Raw genomic sequence first — 24,563 nt, forward strand, 5'->3', positions numbered from 1 at the left:
GATTTGCGAAAAATCATAAAAATTGGAAAACTTTTCTCGCACATTACAATTTATACTTCAACTTGAAGCTACAACAATTAGTAAAGAAAAAAAATATTTTGACAGAAACAATTTAAAATATATCGAAACCAAATAAAAATATCTGTTATCAAAAAATAATATAAGTATTTGTTAATAAACCTAAAGTGCAACACAACACGCATATTTCCTTGTTTGCTTTATAACCGCTGTTGTCTAATAACAAGTGTACGTAACACAATAGGAACACGTAACAATATACATTGCAAATATTGGTATTACAAAATTTAGCAAAAACGACAGCTGTATTAATGTTTTAACAATAACATCTATTCTTCTGATCGAGTTTTTGTAAATTGACGAAAGCATCACTCATTGTAAATCAATCTAGTAGTTTTTGATGCATTATCGATATTTAAGATGGCAGAGCGCTAAACATGCTTGGCCTAGATCTTACAGCAGGGCTTGTGACCCTTCTACCTTAAAATGGGTGCAATAAATTTTTTTTACGTGATGAATTAAAAAAATCATGGGTTCAATTTTTATACGCTGTTATGAAAAAAAAACAGAAATGTATATAACGTTTCATCATCACCATCATTTTAGACGTAGGACGTTCATGTTCGGCATCGGCTACCATCATTGATTCTCAATAAGCCCGGTTAGAAGCAGTCTACATTCAGCGTTTTCCACCTTGTACACGTGTCGGAAGTTTACGACGAGTTCGCTTGCCGATTCGTGATCTCCAGTCCAGAACCTTCTATTTTATCTGTTCTGTGCACTATGCGGCTTGCCATTCAATTTGCCAATCTACTGGAAGTTACTTTCGTTCGTCTTCCAATCTGCTTGGCCCTGATTAGATCTCGTAGAGAAATACAGAAGAGCCATCTCTATGGGTTGCCAATGAGACCCTAAAATATTAGTATTACAATAATAATTATAATGATTGTATAATAGTCACCACTCGTATAATATAGTTCATGGTATAAGTTAATAACGATAATACATAAATGGTAAATATAAAATAAATGTCAACATTAAAAGCCACTACTTTTTATAACTGTGTAGTTATTATTGTAAATTATTTTTACATCGCATGATTTGAAATTTTAATTAACTTCACATTTATCTTTATATAATGGTACTCATGTTATTATTTTTATAATGAAATTGTTATGTAGCTGTATCCATTTATAACAGTGGTGCCTTTTTTATGTTATATTTTGTGGTTCATTAGACTAGCGACCGTAAGTCGCGGATGCGATTTCCTGAGTACAATCTTACATAATCAATCTCCGAGCATTCTTTATATAAGATTATCACTGCCCAGAAACAAATTTTCAGTGGTTGGAAGCAGCGTCTTTTCAGTAGTATTAAGGTATACTGCATTGCGATCGCCAACACGCCTGCCGAGCGTGGCGGTATATGTATATTTATATATATATAAATATATATATTCGCCGCTATAGATAGCTTTGGTGGTGGGCTATGATTTGCACTTGGTGTATACAAGCTGAAACGACCATATATATATATATATATGTTTATATATATATAATTTTTTTTACGATTAAGAAAATTTAAAAAAAATGTAATTTTTAAATTAGTACTTTGTAAATCACGCAGCTGGCGCATTACATATCAACGATGGGAGCGGGGGTGGCCATCATTAATATACACTAACTAAGCTCGAAAGCTCTCCCCTCGTGAGCTTTGGCTTGAATCATACCTACATTATTTATTACACTCAATTGGAAGACCGCCAAACTCTCAGATCGCTGAGTCGGTCGTTTCCTAACTGGTTCAACATTTGCTTCAGTGCACTACGAATTAAGCTAGCATATTCCTTTTTACACTCTTATTAAAAAACGGTAAATGTCCTTGACGAAACAGTGGATATAACGAAAAGAACAAATGGCCCCTGGAGTCTCTGGAGTGAAAAATTCGTACCGACAAGCGCACCTTAGGACGTTCACCCGTAAGGTGTAGTTTTCATTATGATACAAGACGACTTGAAGGCTACGTATTCAGATAAAGCTACCAGTAAGGTGTGCAGAGAATCTTCTTCAGATCTACGGAAGACAATAGATACATGTCGGTTCCAATGCTATTAGGATAGGAAATCTTTTATTTCCTAATAACAACTAAATAACAATTGCGACCAATTATTTCTGAACATATTAATAAACACATTGGGTCTGAAAATAATTAAACAATCTATATCCGTATAAAAAGTATAAACACAATACATTATCTGTGCTGGAAAACGTTCGTTCGCTAACAAACGAAGTCATTATTATCTCGAACTGTGCGTGGGTGGGCTCTGATAGGTTATGTTAAAACGTCCACATAACGAAAAAAACATTCAACAATGCAGCGTATAAACTTTAATATTCATAGCTCGATATTATCTGCAATATACAGGATGACTAGTGTAAAAAAGGTGTAAAAGCTATCCTAAAATCAATGGTTTCAGAATCAATAAATAACGTAATGATAATATAATAAGAAAAAGCGTTTTCAACATTCGTATATAGTAAGCAGTAAGCCGTTCCGTAAATTCGTGTTTAAAATTCGAATGACTGCATATTAAAACTAATTATTGTTTACTATCTGTCTCTGCAGACATACTGCAAGAAGCTATTGACATTCGTATATCGCATTCCTATAGAAAAAAAATAAAAACGTATTTCAGAGAGATCACTTTATACAGGATGATTGAAAATACGTATAAAAGCTTCAAAGTTGTTTGCTGACATGTGAGCTATTTACACATTTTAAGGCTGTTACATATATAACCAATCACCATGTATTAAATAGCACGCAGTTATCAAAAATAAATTAAGTGGATTCTCTCCTTTTGATATCGGACTTTAAGACGCATGGCGAGAATTCATCTTTAAACCGAGGATATGCCTTGCATCCGGACGAAACGATTCGCTTCGTCGTTAAGCGCACCGGAAACGATTGGATCAATTTGCCGGCGTCTGTATTTCCGTTTAATTTTAATGCGCTTTTCGAAAGAGTGAATAAACACCAAAAATAATTTATATATTGCGTTAAGAAAGTGGTAGTAAATAACTCAGACTTACTCCTTGAACAATATACGAACTATTTATTTTTGAGGCTTACTTCAATTGGCGAATGTGAACACGATTTTCTAATTTCATAATCATTTCAGCCGTAGAACTTTCCAGTACAACCAGTTCGATGCGGCGTCATCTGTCTAATCTACTGTGATCTGAATCAGGGGTGAGCAACCTTTTTAATCAACGGGCCAAAATAAATTTTAATTTTTTTTTGTGATACGTGCATAATGTATTATATTAAATTTATTGAGAATTTACAAACATTTTATTATTAATATATATTATAATAAGAAAATATACAATTTTTAATGCAAAATAAAAATGTACAAGATAAAAATGAATATATATCTGAACATTTTAATGTGAAATTTGGCACCGTTTCATTGATACAATTATACATATAATACGTACGCAGCTTTGTAATCGTGCATCAAACACTTTTGTTCGGTAATAATTATTAATAAATTGTTTCGGTTTAGCATGTACCACCAATTTGTTACCAATTTTATAAAAATACACTGATGAGAAAAAGTCTACAAAATAAATTCAATTTTAGAAATGCTAGGCAGGCTGCATAAACACATCCTTGGTCTAATTCAATGATTTCTGTTTTACCTGAGTTACGTGTACCCTAGGGAATACCTGATTTTCTATCCCATATTTGAAAATTATATTGGTAACGGCAGTAATAAGGAGTTAATAAAGTTTACTGTTTAATTTTTAGTGTATCAAATCAAAATCTAATCCATTTTAGCAAAATATGTTTGAAAAAATTTGTGATAATTGCAAAACCTATTGACTTTTATAAGAATATCCTTGAAAACTATAAATTAATAAGTACATAAAGGCTAGTAAGAAATGTACAGTTATAAAAGACTAAAAGGCCGCATGTCTCTGGAGATGTTACCATATACATTGGATAACAGATCGACTTTAAAGGAAACGAAACAAACTTTATCAATGTACCCACAATAAATTTTAATAATAGGCCATCATTATCATTTCAGCCAAAGAAAGTCCACGGCTAGACATAGACCTCCCCCATAGACGTCCAATTAGACTACATGGAACCTGCCTGTATTAGTCCAGTTGGAACGGACCTTCATCTATTGATTAATTTTAATTTTTAATTCGTTTTCGTACAAAGGTAAGTTGGCAATCACTGATCTAATTGATCCAGGATGTATCTACCGTGTCCTTACGTGAATTAAATAGATTACATAACTTCTAAAATCAAAATGGCTTAAATTCTTTCAACACAATTTGTATGTCAAGGATTAAGATAAGGTATTAAGATTAAGGGTATTAGTCGTATTTGCCAACATACTCCGTGTAAAGCATAAAGCTCCAGAGGCCTTATGGAAGCCTGCAATATCAGCCTTGCATTTAATTCAAAAGTTTTGCTTTTTATCGCAAGAAGTTATGTGGAACACTAGGCGTCCACAGTCCGTTTTACGTTTGCCTTTTGTAGATGTATAAAATATACGCCGAATAAAAAAATTTCCCAAGTTTTATGCCTACAAGAGCTATTCTTTTTTATAGTTGTAATGGAACAGACGTTGATCATACAAACAGGTCTAATCTGATGAAAAGTATAGATGAAGACGAAGGTGGTACACGCCCATCTAAAAGAAACTTCACCTTCAACTTCGTTTGTTCACTCTACTCTTAAAGGCTCCAGAGTTCAACTTATCAGCAACTGCAAGCAACCCAGACAGGTCGTTCCAAATATTGGCCACTCTCACGAAAAACGAGCTGTCACGTCGTTTAGTTCGACTTTTGGGTATATTAGTTGGGTATATTAAACATTCATTTTTGTAAGGAAAGAATTGAAAAGGCGTTTCTCCTAAATTTCTAAAAATTCTTAACTAACCTCTGCTCAGATAAAAGAAATTTACTACCAAATTTCAAGTCGCCAAGTCTTATACTTAAAAAGATATGGTGATGAGTTTTTATATAAGAAATATTTTATGTACATAGTGATTGAAAACAGGTGTAAAAACTTTAAAGGGGTAAAATACCTGATTTCTCAGAAAAGTTTCAAATCTTGTCACCCATTTCCAATCATTCTGTTTATAGTGATCATTATGAAATATATTATACAATTTTTTATTGCAATGCGACAAGGCTATAACCTACAATGTCTGGAGGAACAGATAGTAAACAATATTTAGTTTTTAATTTAATTTTTAAAACTATTTTTACCAAATTATTATTACGTTATATTGATAGCGAATGCACTACACATTCCCCTCCTTACAACTTTTACACTTATATCCGATCAGCCTGTATATTATAAAGAGTCACATGGATTTAAAATGAGACTGCACAGTGATTTTCACTAACAGCGTCGTGAATATGTCCAGATATGATAACAAAACGTGACACACCTGGATCGCAATACCAACACGTTCGTCACATGTGTTCCTTAAACAACCGTCATGTGTCATGCGAAATTTTGTTTAATGTTTGCATTGCCTAACACCTACATTAGTCGTATAAGAGTAATTGGTTACAGACGTAAAAGCTTTAAAGAAATAAATTTAGAGCTCATCTGCTATCGGTTAATATACATTAGACCAGAGTTCCCCAAACTTTTTTGTGTCGTAGACCCTTTGCCATGTTCCGTGTTGGGTTGACCCCCTACTTACTTGATATTGATTTCCTGTAAATTTCTAACTGTAGTGAAGTTTAGTGATAAAAACTTAAAGTAAAAACACATGTTAATTTAATTTAAACATTTATTAAATGAATTTAAATTAAAACTACTCAAAATAAAAAAAATTTTGCAGGTTGTCATAGACCCCTAGAGGTCGATATAGACCACTTTGGGAATCACTGAATTAGACTGTGACTGCTTTAAGAAATAATAAATAATGACAAAGTCAATGTCCACGCCAAAATAACTTTATTATATAACATCATTACAGTCATCTATGATCTTCAGCATAAAATTAAGTTTATATAAGTTCGTATCGCGCGTACTGAGAAGACAAACTGAAAAAAACTCCGTGGAGTTTTTTTTTTTTTTATGATAGTATTAAAAAGGTTTATTTTCTTTAAAATTAGAATTCTTTTCCAAACATCTCTACCCCGACGTTGTTTGAAATGACTAAAATGCCTTTTGGCAGTGCCTGTGCTTCACAAATTTCTTGAATTTACTTAGAGATAAATTTACCATGTTCATTGGTAGTTTATTCTAAATCGTATATAATACATTATCCTACGAATCAATGAGACACCATATTGAGCCTAATGGCGGTAAACCATGTCTTTTTTATTCCTTGGATTGCGTAAATAGAGATTAATATTAACTCTTAAATTTACATTAGTATGTCATAAATATATTGTGAATGAAGTGTGAGTATGTTAGTATCTCTTTATTTCTTTGTGACTCCCGTGGACCGACCATATAGATAGCTTAAATATACTGTTTCTGGAGCATAAAAATGGAATCGATGTCAACAGCACTACCCCGTAGCAACTTATCGTATGACATTATGCTATGCTTAAATACCTGGTACAAACTAAGCACGCGGTGTGAACATCATTCAGTTGACAGATCTTTCGAACAGCCTACCCTACTAAGCCTACTAGATAAAGTTTCTATATGCGGACGTCATTGTTACTTATATATACATACATATATATATATATATATATATATATATATATATATATATATATATATATATAAATGTAGATATAAAGAGTGAAAAAAATGTTACGCTGCTAACAATAAAATAAAGGGTAATGTTCGGAACAGCCGCCTTTTTAGTTTGACAATCCCACGTGTACATCATATATAATGCAATAAAAATATACTACGAAAAATTCCGATTACTAAATAATAAAAAAAATTACCGTTTACGACTTGTATATGCAAACTTTGTACTACCAGAAATTATTGGCATGTCGCAGACCAATGCAAAAAAATTAATTAATGTAAAATATTTCAGAAGGATCACTTGATACAATGTAATTGGAAATATGAGTAAAAGCATTACAGCTTTTTGCTGATAAATGAGCTACATATTCAACCATTTAAAGGTTTAACGCCTATAACCAAACATGCTGTATGCTGTTATCATTTTGTGAATTTAAGGATTTATTGGATAACTTAAAAAGATTACTGCAGTCCAAATTGTTATTTACAAAAAGACGAAGATACTGATGAGACATTAAAGTGCATTGACCTTTATTTTATATACTTGTTTTTTGTACATTGTTCCGTATGGAATATAAATTCGGAGAGCGACGTCCATTGAGTCATTATATCTGCATGTGACAAATTCTTCAGATGTTAAAAGATTTCTTTTGCTTGTGTGAGATTTTCTTGTTCTATTCGAATTCCTTCGTTATTTAAATCTCCGTATTCTTTTCTTTTCATTTGAAAATTTAATACCTGTATTAGGCGATTTTAATTGTTTTGTCATTGAAAATTACCATTTCGCCGTTTTCAGCAACCGCACCACTGCTTTTAAATTATTCATAATATTTTTCACTTGCTTCACTTATAATAATTATGTTGATATAATACATATCGATATAATATATATCAGATCGTATATTCAGTAAACTATTACAATAGTTTTGCTGCGCAAACTTAAATCTAATGTAGCCAACGTAACACTACAAGTGCTGTTGTGCCAACTTGACGTAATAAAAGGTTGCGTTCCCAAATACCAACAACTTATTTTAAGAGGAGAATGACAGAAGTGCCCAATTTAATAGAAATTGATTCAAATTGAACTTCTCTGTAATGACATGCTTCATTTTAAAATAACGCTACAAGCGTAAAGGAACACTAAAAACTATTGTCGCATAAGTCATAAAAAGGTCTAACCAACGCGTGTAAACAACGTCAATTAAACAGACGCATGCACATAATTGCACAGTAAACATGCATATGCATATTCCGTATTGCCGAATTCGCAAATGCCTCTTTACACTTAGCGCACGTACTAATGGAAAGAAAGTCGATGCGCAACACTTGCTGTATTTAGCATGCTAATTCGCAATAATGAAACATTGGCGTGCGATGATGTAAGTCGCAATTTTGACGACGGGAAGCGCGAGCCTTGTACGGCGGCCGATGGTTCCTTACAAATATAATTCGAGCGAGGCGACAATGATATCATTATTAAAAAAATATATTCTGTCAAAATATTTCTCCGCCCGCGGTTATTCTTTTTGCTGGGGGTAAACCCTCGTACACACACACACACACAGACACACATATTTATATATACATATATATATACATTTATTTATATATATTTATATATACACCAAAAAAGTACATGCAAAATCGCCAAACACGGGCGCTTTTATAAATCATTATAACTAGAACGTAGATACATATGTATTACACTAACTTGCAATTATAAGTAGAAATTTTAATTTTTTTTACATTTTACTTATGTATGTATGTATATGTATACAAGTATATACACATATACATATGCATAAAAAATAACAATAAATATAAGAACAAAAAATAATATAAGTAAAAACATACAAATATTTAATTTGCAAATCCTAATATTATATGCTAAACCACTATCTATTTTTAATATTATTCGTTTGTATTATTTATTTATTTTTTCAATATTTATTTATTTAATATATAAATGTAATCTTTGGTACTATTAAAATTATTAAGACTACAATATTAATATATAACAATAAAAATACAAATTCACGTAATCTATCTCGTTGACCAATTGAAGATTAGTAAATGTTTATCCATTTATTTTCACAATTTTTACATTATGTAATGACAGACTTGTGGCTTATAAGAGTGATGCAGAGATAACTTGTAGGGCACGTATGGAACCCTCCTAACTTTATTATAAGTTGGAGAATGAAGACACGAGAGAATTCGTTTCAATAGTTTCTATAATGTATTCATCACATCCGTAGACGGTTGAAATCTTTAAAACGTATGCTTATTAATTTACATTCGTTGTCTTAATTAAAAAAAAAAAAGACGTTCTGCTGTGGGTACGAGACTGCAGGGCGCAGAGGGTGGCTATTCTAGGACTTTTTTATGGTATTGAAGCTCGAGGGCTCTCTTGAGCTACTTAGAGTGACCACGCAGGCTCGTGGGCTCCCATGAGGGGACATCGGCACTGGCTGTCACTTGTAGATAATACCCGTTTAGCATTTCGAGACAGCAATAACAAGTAAGAAAAGGACGAATATTTAGCCACTTCCGCACATACAGTGGTAGTCGTGCAATGAAATGCACCGCCCGCCAGCCCGCCGATAAATGCGTATGCGGCAAACAATACGAATCACACAACCGCCACCACCAAATCACTCAACACGTGTTTCACCCCTCCACGGGGCATCTCCAGGAGTTATGTTACACAGGAGTTATGTCAGGAGTATTTAACAGTGGCAACTTCACTGGATTTTCTTAAACATTACCGTGTTATTAAAATATGTTATCTGTCCGTTTTACAAATATTAAATATTTTTAATAATAATATGAATATATAAAATGCGTTATTCAATATTAGGTTGATGTCGACGGATTTTATTTTCCCATATACTCGAGTAGTCTTTTCAAAAGCTTCAATTGTAATGCACGTGATTGCTTTTCCGGACTGGCCGGTCGTCCATCGAAAAGTATTGATCCGTAGCTTTATCTGAACGGGGAGGGGTTCGACACAAAAACTCCCGTGTGTTTGCGCAGGCAATTCGTTAAGCAGTAGACAAGTCTATCATCGCTATTGTTAACGAAATATTACTTATAACACATTGAAATCAAAACCAAATAATGCTGGAAAATTAGTAGTGTAGAAGTTTAATTCTAAATTGGCAAAAGAATAATTATTTTTATTCTTAATACGAGTGTATATACTATTTGTTTCAATTTTTAGTTACAATGGTACCAACATTATCATCACTGGAGTCATATAACGTTCGAAAGTAAGCATAAACCTTCCGTATATATTTACAATAGAGCAGTCTGATAGCGACCTACATCCAGTCTTCCGTCGACTTTAACTAGTTCTTTGCGCCTTATGTGTGGACGTTCTGCGCTGCGTTTGCCGAACTGTATAGTGCACTCTAGAACCTTAAAGCACCAGCGGCCATTTTGCCTATCTACTGCCACTTCGATTTGACAATTTGCGTGATATATCAGTTACTTTTCATTACAACATATTGTATGTTGTAATTAATAGAATAATAAACCTTATTTACGGTGATAACATGATTTTATTTCGCGAATTCCCAATCCTACTGCCGTAAGTTTCATGAAGCAATAAAACAAAATCAAAATCTAAATATTCTTCATTCCAATAGGCTAATACAAGGATTTTAGATCAACATAAGCAATTGACATAGTTGTCCCTACAGGAAGCCACCACAGGCTTTTCAGCTAGGAAGGCAGTTCTGCTAAGAAGAGCCGACAAGAAACTCAACAGTTGCTATGATTAAATTAATAATAAAACCTCGGACAGATACGTCTGCTTAATTATCCATCTAAAATCTGTCTACGTCAGCATGACCGCTTTCTAAAATCGACAATTTTTCAAAATTAATTAAAAGAGACAAAATTAATTAGTGTCAAAACGAAATATATAATGTTTCAAACTTGCCAGGAAAACAGTAAAAACAATAATATTATTTCCTCGTGCTAATTCAGCCGTAAAGTAATAAATACGCATAAAGCCGTCGCTGTCAAATATTTGAAGACAGCCAAAAACAAAAAAGACATTTCAGGAAGTTATAAAACATACTCGTTGTTACATTTACTGTACATAAAAATTAAAATGAAAATATGTTCACATTTAACTAAAGTCTCGTGGTTCACGAAACAAATCGCTCTAAAAATCCTTGTTTTTTTTTAATTAGATTGCAACTGGCCAATAAGTATGACAGTACTGAGTCTATTACTTTTAAAATAGGACTCGTTATTACACACGTTTGTTATATAAACAAAAATAAAATTAAAGTTGTCCACATCGTTTCAGCCCATATAGACGCATTGCAAGGCATAGGCCAAACATATCTATAGGAGCATATAGCGTAATCGCCAATCTTGTCCAACCAAAGCGGGTTGGCGATCGCAGTGAGGTATAAGATTTTAGCCCGGTAATCAAACCCGCATCCCACTATCAGGAGCCTCAGTCTTCTACTGCTGAGCTACCGCTGGTCAGAAAAAAATATACTAGAAAAAAAAATCTTTTTTAGATATCGCACAAATAAATCCCACATTACTCGGGATAGCACGGCGTTGTGTGCACCGTTTCAGCCGTTGGCGTGCTCGTCAAGCATGCTCTTCGGCTCGGACCCTAGGATCTTCAGTAAGTTCCGCGGGAGGCGACTTGACCATAGTGATTTTACGAAGGAGTGTGACGCTTAAGCTAGACCTCTTTACCTAAGCCGTTACATAAAATGTTACGTAATAAATAGCGAACCTAGCACGCAGAACTATTAGCCATTAGAGCCTAAAGGTTCTGAAAACCACGGACCGGTAAGGGCAACGTAGTACATCCGCCCTCAAAATGCACCGACGCCGGACGCAGATCTCGTCCTATTGATAATTTATGGGGGAGGCCTATGTCCAGCAGTGGACATCGTAGGGCTGAAATGATGATGACGATTTACTTCATATCAGATAGATACACTTCAATCGGTGCAATTCGTGTAGAATTTGAGTATTTTTTACCGACCGCCTAATCGGTTTTGTAACATACTTAAAATTGTTCACACAGTACATTCTATAAAACATTACTTAATGTTTCGACACAGAGTATGCAGTTAATACTTTGGAACTGGCGCTATATTTACGTAGGTATACGCCTCTTACGGTTGCATAATTATAGAATTTGAAGCCTTGCGTATGATATACATTATTAATGTTCAATTTTTAAAACACGTAGTGATTGGTTATAACTATCATATATGGCACACTCAAAATCAATAGATTCAGAAATAATTAATGATGATAAGGTAAGAAAAGTGTTTTTGAAATTCGAATTTCTATACATCAAGATTATTTATTATTTATTATCTGTTCCTACAGGCTGAACTGTCGTAAGTTATTGCACAGTCGTATACCAAAATTAAAAAAAATGTTGAAGTAACATATATCAGAGTGATCAGTTTATACAAGGATTGGAAATAGGTGTAAATGCTATAAATAAAGCTTTTCTTCTTGTCTATTTCCAAACGTCACATATATTTTTAAGAATTTTATGTTAAATAATGTTTACATCGCTTATAATCATATATAATTGTTGCTAAATATGCCAAATCCAAGAATAAGATACAATATTTAAAAAAAAGGTAATCTTCCACGATTTTCTAAAAACTACGCACAAAGACGTAACATTGAAAATAATAATTCATGGTATTAAACGGTCTCATAAATCTAAATCTCCGGAGCGTTCGTATCGTAAAGAGATATAGGCTGTTAATCGAATATAATAAAATTGTCAAAAACTGTTGTATTGGATGCTTGTTGAAATCACCAGAATTAAAATAATGATGTCGGCTAAGCTGACTTCGTATGTGTCTCCGGCATATACTCGTACAGATGAATAAGTGTGAAAGGTTTAAAGGTCAATGAATTGCTCATTCACAATCTTGATACACTCTTTTCAATAATCAATAGTTTCAGAGATATCAAACATTTTTTATTAAAAACCCCTCTTATAAAAAAAAACTTCACCTTTCCTCGAAAGCCTAATAATATTTTTCTAAACATGCATAAATTTACGGCCAGATATGAGGTTTACCTACATTGAACTGTCATTAAAAGCAAGCAATAATGATGATGGTTTGATTCGCCAAGAGTGTGACCACGCCTTCAAAGATCAGGCCTTTTGAACGGCAGATGACAACAGCAAGGCAACAGACGTAACGCTTTGGTAGATTTAATGAGATATACCACCATACTTTCCAAGGGTATTAGCAAAACACAAATTTTTTATTAATGATATTTTAAGTTTTAAAGTTTAATTTTTTATCAACAGTAAATTTAGTGCTAAATGCAAACTTATTGGATCACACTTGGGTATAAAAAATTCAGACTTATTTAAAATCTTCACAGTTAAAATATATATCAATTATAATACAACACTCGTTTACTTATTGTATACTATTTAATAAACAATATTTCAGTCAATAATAGAATTATTGAAATTTTTTTTATTAAGATTTTTAAAAAAAATGACAAAATCCTAACGTACTTGGTTTGTAGTTATCGTATTGGAAAAATGAGTTTTTAAACATCTTAGTAATATTTTTAACGATGACCAAATAAAGTAAAGAAATCTTAAAATGTCAATTTAACGACACTATAGAAATACAATAAAAATGTCATATTGTTTTCGTGTACGCACCTTTTAAAATCTGAGGTCGCGGCTTTTGTATCCCAAATATTAAACACAATAGTTCAACACGCCACTGATAAAACACAGAACATCTTTAATCACTTAAAAAGCCGTATTATTTACCAATTCACGACAGCTGTAATTCGCCGGTCTGTCAAACGTGTCCTTGATGGACGCGGTGACACGCCATGTTATGTTGAGGACGGGCGCGTGGCGACTGCGCGCAGCCGCCCCGTGCGCGGCGCATGCGCGTGCGTCACCCCTGTTGCACCCGCGCCCCGAAGCGACCTTCCTTCCTTGTTCCTGGAAGCTCCACATGCGAGACTCGTTCATTTTTTTACACGTATTTTTATTTTCACATGCTTCTACATAGCCTCTCGATTTTTAATCGCTGAGTTCAAAGAAAGTTCTTAAGTGAATGATTTTTTTAATAAATATATACCACATCTTTTTAACCCTTGTTAGGTTGCCAAAGGTTACAGGCAGTTAAAGCAGATCCTGGTGGGCAAGATCAGATAGGACCATTCCTTGCCCGCAATTCTGTGGCAGATTCTGGGTGGGTTATCGGCGTGGAGTACCGTGGCCTACTTCTGTGAGATGGTCGTGCTCCAGAAGGAAACAGCCGAGCGGAATCGGCAGAAGACAGATCTCGCTTGGATATGACGCCGTCAGCGCGAGGACGCGCCTCTTCATGATCTTCCGCTGATTGTGTACCTCTACCAGAAACGCTACCTTCGGAGTCGCGGTGGTTTAGGATGTGGTCCCTTAATACCACTAGCTTCAACGACTCTGGATGGATCGATGTCGTCTTGAACCATCGTAATACTGTCCTCTCATGACTTAAGTTTTTAAAAGCGACTTCATTAAAAAAATGTCTGTACTTTTTGTCTCTTTAAGAAAAAAATATGAGTTGCGTTATTTTGTCATGAGAGGTCAGAACAGCATCACGAGGATTTCAGGGGTAGCGTAACCCTGTCCGTCCCTAAGAGGCAAGATGTCTTGAACGTAAAAAAGGTTACAAAATTAATTAAAGATAAAGTTTGAAATTAAAGAGCGCAGAGGACGCTTAGCCTAAACCTCTTAATTAACAACTAAGGTAGAGTTTCAGTTGCCACTACAACTATCGTTATGAGGATGTTTGGCCTACTTGGGTGGGACGCCGCTGAGCTCTAGATCGCTAGGGAGAGAAGAGAATTTACCATGCTTTAGGAGAGTAAGTGGAAAAAGAAACTGATGATGAGATGACTTTGTCTGGGTGAACAATATTTTTTGTTTTGCATAAGCGTTTGCGTCATCTGGGAGATAGAATACATGTCTAGATCTTACGATGGCACGTCGTTTAAATGTTCCTAGAGGAATGTTTAATAGGTGGCGACACCTATAATTAACGAGTTAGAACACTCTTTTTTTCCTTACATTCATAAATGATGTATTTCATATTGGCTGTCAACCAATCTCAAGCTTCTATGAATACGAGTCAAGTTGGTAAGATTTTAACTGCTTTATATTATGCAAAGGATTTACAAATATAGCAATGTAATAAATAGTCATTGGTTACAATAAAACATCATAAACAGGATACAAATAATGACTCACGTTACATACAGAAGATTGTTTCGGTACTAAAATACTGAGATTTACTTAAATTATTTGGGGTGCATACGAAAATAGATTGCAGGAAATTCTTAAAATAATAAAAATACGCTATGCTATTTTTAAAGAAACGTGTACACGGTTCCATGTATGACTGTATTTTATTCTCTTTTGTCTATGAAATATTTTACTTTTATACTCCAGAACCAAGTAGCCGCCTAGATCCAGTAAGTCAGTGAGCACACATATTTCAAATTTTATGTTAAAATAACACGATACATTTCATTTCGGGACTCACGCCCACTATCTTAACTCCTACGTCCATTGTAAAAACCTAAAGAGGGGAATTTAGTATCGAAATTTGCTAAATTCGACTTTATACTTCTGGAATAAATGTTAAGTACAGTGTCAGTTAAAATTTGGTCGCTTTACACAGTTCTGGTTTAGTGATCCCAGACTGAAGTACTCGTTTGTTACTTTTTGTTGTCATAATCGTAAGGGTACAAAGCGACGCCGAAACCAGATTCCGTTTACGTAGGACGACACATACATAAACAATGCACGAGCCTTACAATAATCTTTTCATTTGCATCTTTTAAAACTTTGGAACAGATTGGTTTTTAATGCATATGTAATGTAACGGTTTTTTATTGGTGATTGGTTTATTCACAACCACGGCCGAATCGTGGGCAGATCCTCCAGTAGGTAAAAGTTTAAAGTCATACGCGAAGTCGCGTTAGTAAAGGGCAGGGAAAAGAAGGAAGGAAGTCTATGGCTTGCAATGGGCGTCTATTAGCTGATATAGTAACAATGACTGAAATCATGTATTTAATTCTTTTTTATGACAAAACACATTTCAGGAAGTGCTAACACTAAGTTTCCTTTTACTTTAAATATTTAAACATGTGAATTAGAAGTTTTTCTCGTTAGTGTAATTACTTTTTAATGAAAGTAAAAAAATACAAGTAAGAGTTTCTGAAACAAGTGTTCTAAATTTTTAAGTAAACTATTTTCATCTAAATTTTTAGCACGTTGGTGATAAAGTATTACTAAGCCGTCATAATGTGATATAGAGCTTGAATTAAATTGCCACTTTAACACAATAGACGTATTTATCCATAGCACTGAGATAACAAATTGCCACGGATGTATATTGATTATTTACGTACAATTTCTTAACTATGTAAACGCTAAGCCTTGATCTCCTTGGACATCCTCAGCATTCACGCCACGAACTCTACTTCAACCAACGGTAACATGCTGATTATCGCTTCGTTTTTGCCCCAAAAGTTCAGACAAATAACTCCATGCCTTTCTCGAGACCGCTCCTTAAATACCGCTAGCACGTAATTTCTAGACGGTTCGGCACTGGATGGGTAGATGGGTTACACACACAGAAACAAACGAAAAGGAGTCTCTATCGTAGACCATACTTTATTTCTTCTCACCGCCTGCCAGCTGTAGTGATAACTTTATTGTCTTAAATACCCCACCTGCCCCTTTTTGTTGCGCGCCGTCAGCCCCGACTGGCTGGTTTGTGGAGTTTGTCCTTTGTTCCAGACGGTCTCCTTCGTTTTGGATATTCAAGCGGTCATCTCAATAAATCACCAGCTATTTAACAGAATATTATTAGTACAGCTTTAAGCATCATGACGTATTATTATCAAATTTTATAATAAAATAAGTTTACAAAAATCATAAATCATAGTGTTTTTTTTAGTTTTTTACTTTTATTTTATAACAATTTATCTTCTAATGAATCAATGAGAAACATAATAATTCATCTGAATTTCATGTTTGAAATTTGTATCAATGTTTGATATTTTTAGCAATATGTATTTGAATTTAAATGTATTTGGTAAATTACGAATTATAGTCTTGTAAATAGAGTGTTATATCGATTATTAGAATCGAACTTCAGAAAGAATAAATTATATATTTACAATCATCATTACACTGCTAGACTTGGGCCTTCAACATAAATTTCTTATAGGACTGGTTGAAAGCAACTTTTTAGCATCTTCCGTGAAACCTAAAGTTCTACGCAGCCCTGGCCGTTTCCTAATCTCCATACCAGAATCTTAAAGCCCCGGCTAGTATTTACTTTGTGCAGTACGTGGCCTGCCCACTGTTGATTTGACTGTTGATACCTGATCCAGAAGTCATGAGAGGATAGACATTACAGACATCGAACTGTATTTTGTAAAAAAACCTTTGTGTAAAATAATCATGAATTTTACCTCAAAATTTTGCTAATATAATTGTTAATTTATTTTATTTAGTACATCTTTTTCTTTTCTTATTTATTACTATCAGAGTTAATGTAACATAAAGTCAAGTATTTTAAATCTATCCCGATACACTGTTGAATAGAAGAAATATTATTCAATATATGCGAGCTATTCTATCCGATTTCTTAATTTATCTGCGTTTATAGTAACGCAAAATAGTGCAAATGTAAGAAGCCACATGTCAATGTCACTTCACTTTAATTTAAAATTGAACAGCTGGCTTAGCTTATTAGTTTCATTTCATAGTTTTGACTTAATTTTTTAAATATAGATTGTTATTAAAGAACACACCGTCCATTATATTGCTAATTAAATCAATTATTATCAAATATGCCGGATGAAAGGAAACAAAAGTATGTACCGATAATAAGTAAATAGTAAATTCCTTCAAATAATTATCATTTTAGTAGAATGTTTTGCATTTTAGAAAAAATGACCCTAAAGAACAGAGAAAGTCTCGACGACGACACGAAGTACAAGCTGAGAAGAAAGATATTAAGCAGACTGCTCCTGTAAATAAAGAACCCGATACTCCAAAAGGTAAACTAGATCACATTTTTTAAAATAGTTTTAAATGTAAAAAGATGTATACAATCTCATTGAAAATGATCAATTACACTCGGTAAATAAAAATATAAGTCATACAATTTCTAATGTATTTCTTACATAGACAATTTATTATGATACCTTTATAAAGGTTGAATATATTTATGGAGGCTGGTTGGTTAAAGATATAAAAGATTTAAATAATGTAGCTCATTTGTCAGCAAAAACCTTTTACTCCTTTTTCCAATCATCAATCACTGAATTATTTTGAAATTCTTTGGGAATGCGACAGGTCAATAAATTCTGGCAGTACAGTCTGCAGTGACAGGTAATAAATGATAATAAATTTTTAAATATAGTAATCCAAAAAGCATTTAAAGCTTATTCTTACTGTATTATAGTTGTTATGCTGTTTATTATTTCTGAAATCATTAATTTTTACATATGGTGAACCATACATTATTCCACAGGAATCTTGCTGTACATTCACCACTTTAAAGCTTTACCTATTACTAAGCATTCCATATAATTAAAGTATGTATGGTACTTAATAAGAATTGATTTTGAATAGTTCCAGTTTTGGAAAAGCCAGCCTATGAACCACCAGGACCAGAATTTTATAAAAATTTAAAAAGGGAAACAGATGAAATACTCAAAATAACTGAGGAGGCCAACTCAAAATATAAGAAGAAGGAAATACAAAGTAATTGGGCAAAGTATGAAATGCCTATTGATAGTTACAATGATATTGAAGAACAAGAGAATATGGGAGCTGATTATGAGGTAATTTATTATCTTTTTTACATTAAGTAACATGAAGTTAACAAAGTTGTTTTATGAATCATCGTCACCATACAATGTCCAGTGCTTAACATAGGCCTTCCTCATGGATTTCCAATATAACTCGCTAGAAATGGTTCACATCTAGAGTCTTTCAACAACTTGAACAAAGTCCTCTGTCCACTATCTCTCATCAAGTAATAGACTAAAATCTTATTCTTTACTGAAAAAAAAAATAGATGATTTTGTAATATCTTTATTATTTAAATATGCAAGTTCAAATCACAATTGAGGAGATCCACAGAAGAACCAAGATTACCAACAGAGCCCAAAGAATTGCTTATTGAAGTGGTAATCGGCTGGGCACATCAATCATGAAAGTGTGGCAGTTGGGGCTGATAGTTCTCGAGTGGCGTCCATAAGCCAGTAGGCCTCCGATTAAATGGACCGTGGATATAGACAAGTTCACAGGTAATTATTCGATGTGGGCAATTCAAGACTAGTTGTTGTGGTGGTCTTCAGGGGAGGACATTATCTTGCAGTAGGTGTATATTAATAAGCATGATGATTATTTAAATAAATGTAAAGAGGGTTTATCATAGTAAAGTAATTTGAGTATATTTTAGTTATAGTATGTTCTTGTTACATAACACGTATTTTTAATTTATAGGCTTTGATCCAGGCTTCTTCGTCTGTTGGGGGACATTTCCAATTCAAACATGAAAAATCATGGGATATAAGCACAGGGCCATCTATATATGACAAATATTTTGAAATTGATATGGATAATCTAGCAATAGCTCTATCCTCAATACCTTTTTATGAAAGAAATAGTATAGATCAAACTATATTTAATGAAACTGATATATTAAATATGAATCACAGAGCTACAAAGTTTAAACAAAAATATTTTAATGATAAAACATTCACTACACCAGAGTTAGAAGTTCAGGAAAAGATTTTAAAACAATTAAGCAGTAAAGATGTTGACAGTGAAACAGTAGGTGACAAAATCTTAAATGAAGCTGAGGAAGTTACCACTAAAGATATTGATTTTACAGAAAAACCCAATAACAAAGCATTTTTAGAAGAAAAACCTGTTGAAATTATAGAAAACAATCCTAATAGTATAGCGAACGGAAAAGATTTAGATGCCACAAAACCTGAGACTCCAATAAAACTATTTAATACCAAAGAAGTTAAGACAGACTTACCAAATTTTAATTCAGATATAAAATTAGTACAAAATAAACAAAATTCTCCCTCAAATAATGTTAAAACAAAACATAAGGGTAATAAAATGGAAGATGATATTGATGATATAATAAATATTGTTGAAACTAAAGCTAAGGAAGTTGAAATAAAACCAGAACCTAAGAATATTAATTTACCTCAGCAAGTTATCAAAGGTTTGTCTTTTTTTATTTCATCCTGTAATCAACATAAATCAGAGATTTGCATTTTTCAGAATGCATGTACTTAAATTTAAGTGCTGGTATATCATAGAAAGCACTTTTGTATTCTAAAAATCACTAGGTGCAAAACTAAGAGATTAAATAGACAGTACTAGTTTGTACAAGTGAGATGCCAAATTATATCTGCGTGTGTGCAAAAATAGTTCATTAAGTAAACAGTGAAGCAATTAAGCCCTTCCAAATATTCTTAGCAAAATAGTAACAAGGTAAAAATGCATTCATACAGGCATAATGATGACATCTACTACCATAACAAAGCTGCCATCATTTTTATTATAGTTATATGACCAACAATAAGTTATAAAATATTACATGGCATTTTTGAGTTAACTTGATTCTGAAGGCTCGTAATTTAACTATAACTTTTTCTATCATATTAGGTAATCATTTTAGCCGTGGACCATCTACTGCTTCTTTTAGTCCTCCCTCACAGATTTTCAAGGTCCATTAGGAAGCCCCTGCATCCAACATCTTCCAATGACTATACCAAAATTTATTTTATAATTTTATATAGCTGTCTAAATTTTTTTTAAGGTCCTTAAAAAATTGATAATTATTTATTTCAATACTGCAGTATATGCTTAAATCGATTTCTGTTTATTTTGTCTGGCATATACTATATCTATTACTCTGAACTGATATTGTACCAAACAATACAGTAATTATTAAATCTTAACTAAATTTTTGTAACGAGTGTTTGGCTGCATATGTGTTCTTTTTAGACTATAAGTTCCGAATAGAGGCACTACCGGCCCTCGGATGGACGTTCTCATGGGTGTGGTAACCAGACCAGAGGCAAAAAGGGAATGTGGTATTCCCCAACAAAAAATAATAATTGAAAAGCTCTCTATTTTTATTACATATTAGGCTTTTAGCCTTACCAAATGAATTATTTATGTAATTTATTCCAAATATAATATATATATATAATTAAGCAATATGTACATTGCATGTTATTTCATTTCAGATGTGAGCTCAGTAAAAGAAAAAGAACCAAATAAGAATCCTATCATTGAATCTCCCGAAGATCTTGAAAAGTGGCTCGATGACTTTTTAGATGATTAGGTGTCCTTTATTTAATAATGTGTGTACTCTGTTACTTACATATAAAGTTACAGTTAACTTATAACCCCTCAGACTGCATTACTTAGAAATCTGATATTTGGATTATATGTACATAAAGAACTGATTGCTTTACATAGGTAGAACTTTTATACTATAAGTCTGGGATTAAGTAAACAGATTTAACCACGAAGAGGTTGAAAAAGCATTTTGGAAATAACTGGACGTGATATATACCTGCTTATACGAGTAGAATGAAAAACTACAGATGCTTGCATGAAGGTACTCAGAAAATAGTTCCTTTAGTCGATTTAATTTTGAGTAACCCATTTAAATCTCTTAACAGCTCTTACTACTTAACTTACTTATTACCATTTAAAATGACCAGTTATATACTGTTTAAATGCGCTTTATATATATTTATTCTTTTTGTAAAAAATGATGTAAGATAAGCTAGTGATATCATGTAAGTAAATAAAACGACTAATTTAAACAGATGCGTTTATTTTTAATATTATTGATTTTAAAGGTTATTAAATTGCACATATACATATATCCTGGTGTTATGTTATAAATAATTAAAACAGAACTAAGACATTGTTTAAACACAATTACTTACCTATTCTTCTGTTTATATTTATATTTTTACTCTGTGTTTGTGCAGCAATGAGTTCAACAATCCATACATGGACTAAGCCCCCAATCGATTTATAACATATTGTCTTCTGTTTTAGTGTAATGAGACCAGGATAGTTGTTATTTACTAGTAAAAACTGTGGGCGAAAAAGTCGCTAGAGATTTAATCAGATGATGTAAATACCGTGACCATTGTTATGAATGTGAACTTTTATGTAGTCCTGAATTTTATGACAACTAAATTGGTATTTAGTAATAAATACCGATAAATTTGCTAATTCCACAATCAAAATAAAAATAATAATTTGTGTTTAATGTATAAATGCAAAGGGGCAGGTTTGCATTTACATACTTAATTTTGTTTTAATTCGGTGTTTAAATTCTTTTCAGGAGGTGAAAAACTATGTAATAAATTATAAATGTGAATTAATTATGGTACATAAATTGGGATTATAATACGATAATTGAATTTATTTGAATCTTCTACAGTAAGATACGCAGATTTGTTTAAAAATAAGTGAATGTAATTTTGGTCAAGATATTTTCCTGAGAACATCAATGTTTCCCACGCGTTGTACCACATACATATATTTTTCTGTATTGTATATGAACTAGTTTTAATTACCGGAAAAGTGGAAGGCCGGCGACAACGAGGCCGTAGCTCTAAGTGCTGGTCCGAACCACGATCGTTTTCACAGTGGCCGAAGCAAAACACACGGAAGACTGTCAAACATGGTGTAACACAGTACGCGACAAATTTTCCAAAAATGAACACGGTCAATGGTCGTCTCCAATGACATATTTTAAACGAGGTCTCTGATCCAATCAGTCTTTGCCTGATGATTAGTATTTCTGGATCTGTAAAAAGAACTTTTAAAACTTATACTATTAATGCAGGTAATTTGAAAAAATAGTACAAAAGATTCGCCACACTTATATTAACATACATAGTGCTACATTTTATATTATTTACCTGATAGGGAAGAAGAGGTTAAAATGTAAGGAGCGCCGCGGCGCCCCCTGAGACGGCGGCGCCCGTGTGCATTGCACACCCTGCACTATACGTTAAGCCGCCTTTGATACTGAGTTTGACTTTAACAATATTATCAATAAAAGATATAATTATTCGTAAAGAAGTACCTCACCCATTTTTTTAACAGAAGGCGTGGGTTTAGACGAATTATTCGATGTTTTGTTTGATAACGTTTGCTCATTTTGACGGCAATTTCTTAATTCTAGTATAAATATGTCATTAACGGTAAATGACTGGACCAGTTCTTTTCACAAAGCCACTCTGAAGCCCTTTTTATCACAAAGAAATTTAATAAATTAAAAAAAATTCTGTGTTGTCTTTAAGTAAGTTCTCTTGTTCAATCTGGTCAAATGTTTAACAGTATGAGTCCAAGCTTTAGCGAAGTGTTCCTAATAAAAGTTTACAAGCTAGTTCCTCGAATATTAATATAAATTTTGTCTATTGAACTGTTTCTAGTCTGTATGTGACCTTTTTTTCATACGTACCACCGGCTCAAAAAATGGTTCTATATCAATATGTTCTATCTAAGAATGTGATCTTTTGTCTGTATCAATTGTTCTCTTCGAGTTTCTTTTTGGGATCATCTTTTTCTAAATGATTCTTAAGGATTTTTTTTTCAGTTCTTTAAAACAGTGGAGATAATGCTGGTCTGACTCGATTTATATAATTTTATCAACTGATGTACCTTCAAGAAAGTCTCTTCTTCGATGTTCTTATTGCCACTACGGTAGCCTTAATTCCACTTAGTAACGGTTTTCAAATTTCATTTTCTATTAGGGTTAAAAACCGCACAATTTGGCCGGTTGCTTCGCTTCGTTTTAGTGACACAAAAAATGTATCCTACTTTCTCTATTTTACCTTAATCTTGAAACGTTTTGACACTCAACTGGTTTAACTGAGCACAAAAACGAAATCTTAAACAACACTTTCAAACATAGCGCGTGATTTTTCTTAAGTCATTAACGAAATACACAAAATTTTATAATTCACTAAAACACTGGCAATTTTGATATTATTAAACTTAAAAAAGAGGATCTCCGGCGCTGTTAACGTTTCCGTCTTTTGCAGTATCATCAAACTTAGCACGTAAATACAGTCCAAAAGTATCAAGGCAAAGTATTGTGTAAGATAACACTAAAAGAAAACTGGTCGTTAACTCAACTTCTATAATTATAGGAGCAGTGTCGAGATGGATTCGGTCTTGGTCCAGCTCTTCACGGGGCACGGGGGGTTCTCGGAGTACCTCCACAGGTTCAAGCTCAAGGAGGACCCCTCGTGTTTCGGTGAACCGGGCGTGGGCCAGACCGTGGTCCACCTTGTGGCCCACTGTCCGGCGTTCGGAAGACTGCGCGCAAATTCCGAATGCCGGATAGGCGAAAGGTTACAAGAAGATAACATTGCGGCCATAATGCAAAATAAAGAAGAGAGAGGATGCTTCCTCAGCTTCTGCCAAGAGGTAATTAAAAATGCTATAAATAAAAATAAAACGATATAGATGATTCAGATATTGCAAGAAATTATATTGTAAAGAAAGCACGAAAATAGTAAAAAAATTAATTAATTTGTAAAATAAAAATGGGAAAAAAGGTGCGTAATTGTAATAAATAAAATAAAATTGTAAACTAGCATGTAGTGGCTGAGGATGGATGAAAGGATAACAGAATAGAAGTGAAAGACTGGAAAAA

At 33.2% G+C, this 24,563-nt stretch overlaps 1 protein-coding gene across 1 annotated transcript; it reads left to right on the forward strand.

Annotated features, from left to right (window-relative positions):
- Positions 1-17,565: 17,565 nt before the first annotated feature.
- On the forward strand, positions 17,566-21,687 carry LOC137930633 (uncharacterized). Its single transcript, XM_068773944.1, has 5 exons — positions 17,566-17,699; positions 17,774-17,886; positions 18,464-18,675; positions 19,343-20,081; positions 21,115-21,687. The coding sequence occupies exons 1-5, from the start codon at positions 17,677-17,679 to the stop codon at positions 21,210-21,212; spliced, it is 1,185 nt and encodes a 394-aa protein (XP_068630045.1). The 5' UTR covers positions 17,566-17,676; the 3' UTR covers positions 21,213-21,687.
- The last annotated feature ends 2,876 nt before the right edge of the window (positions 21,688-24,563 follow it).

This window comes from Battus philenor, unplaced genomic scaffold, assembly GCF_028537555.1.
Source record: "Battus philenor isolate CCGP_79_NKW_IND1 unplaced genomic scaffold, ilBatPhil1.0.hap1 SCAF_11, whole genome shotgun sequence".
Lineage (NCBI taxonomy): Eukaryota > Metazoa > Arthropoda > Insecta > Lepidoptera > Papilionidae > Battus > Battus philenor.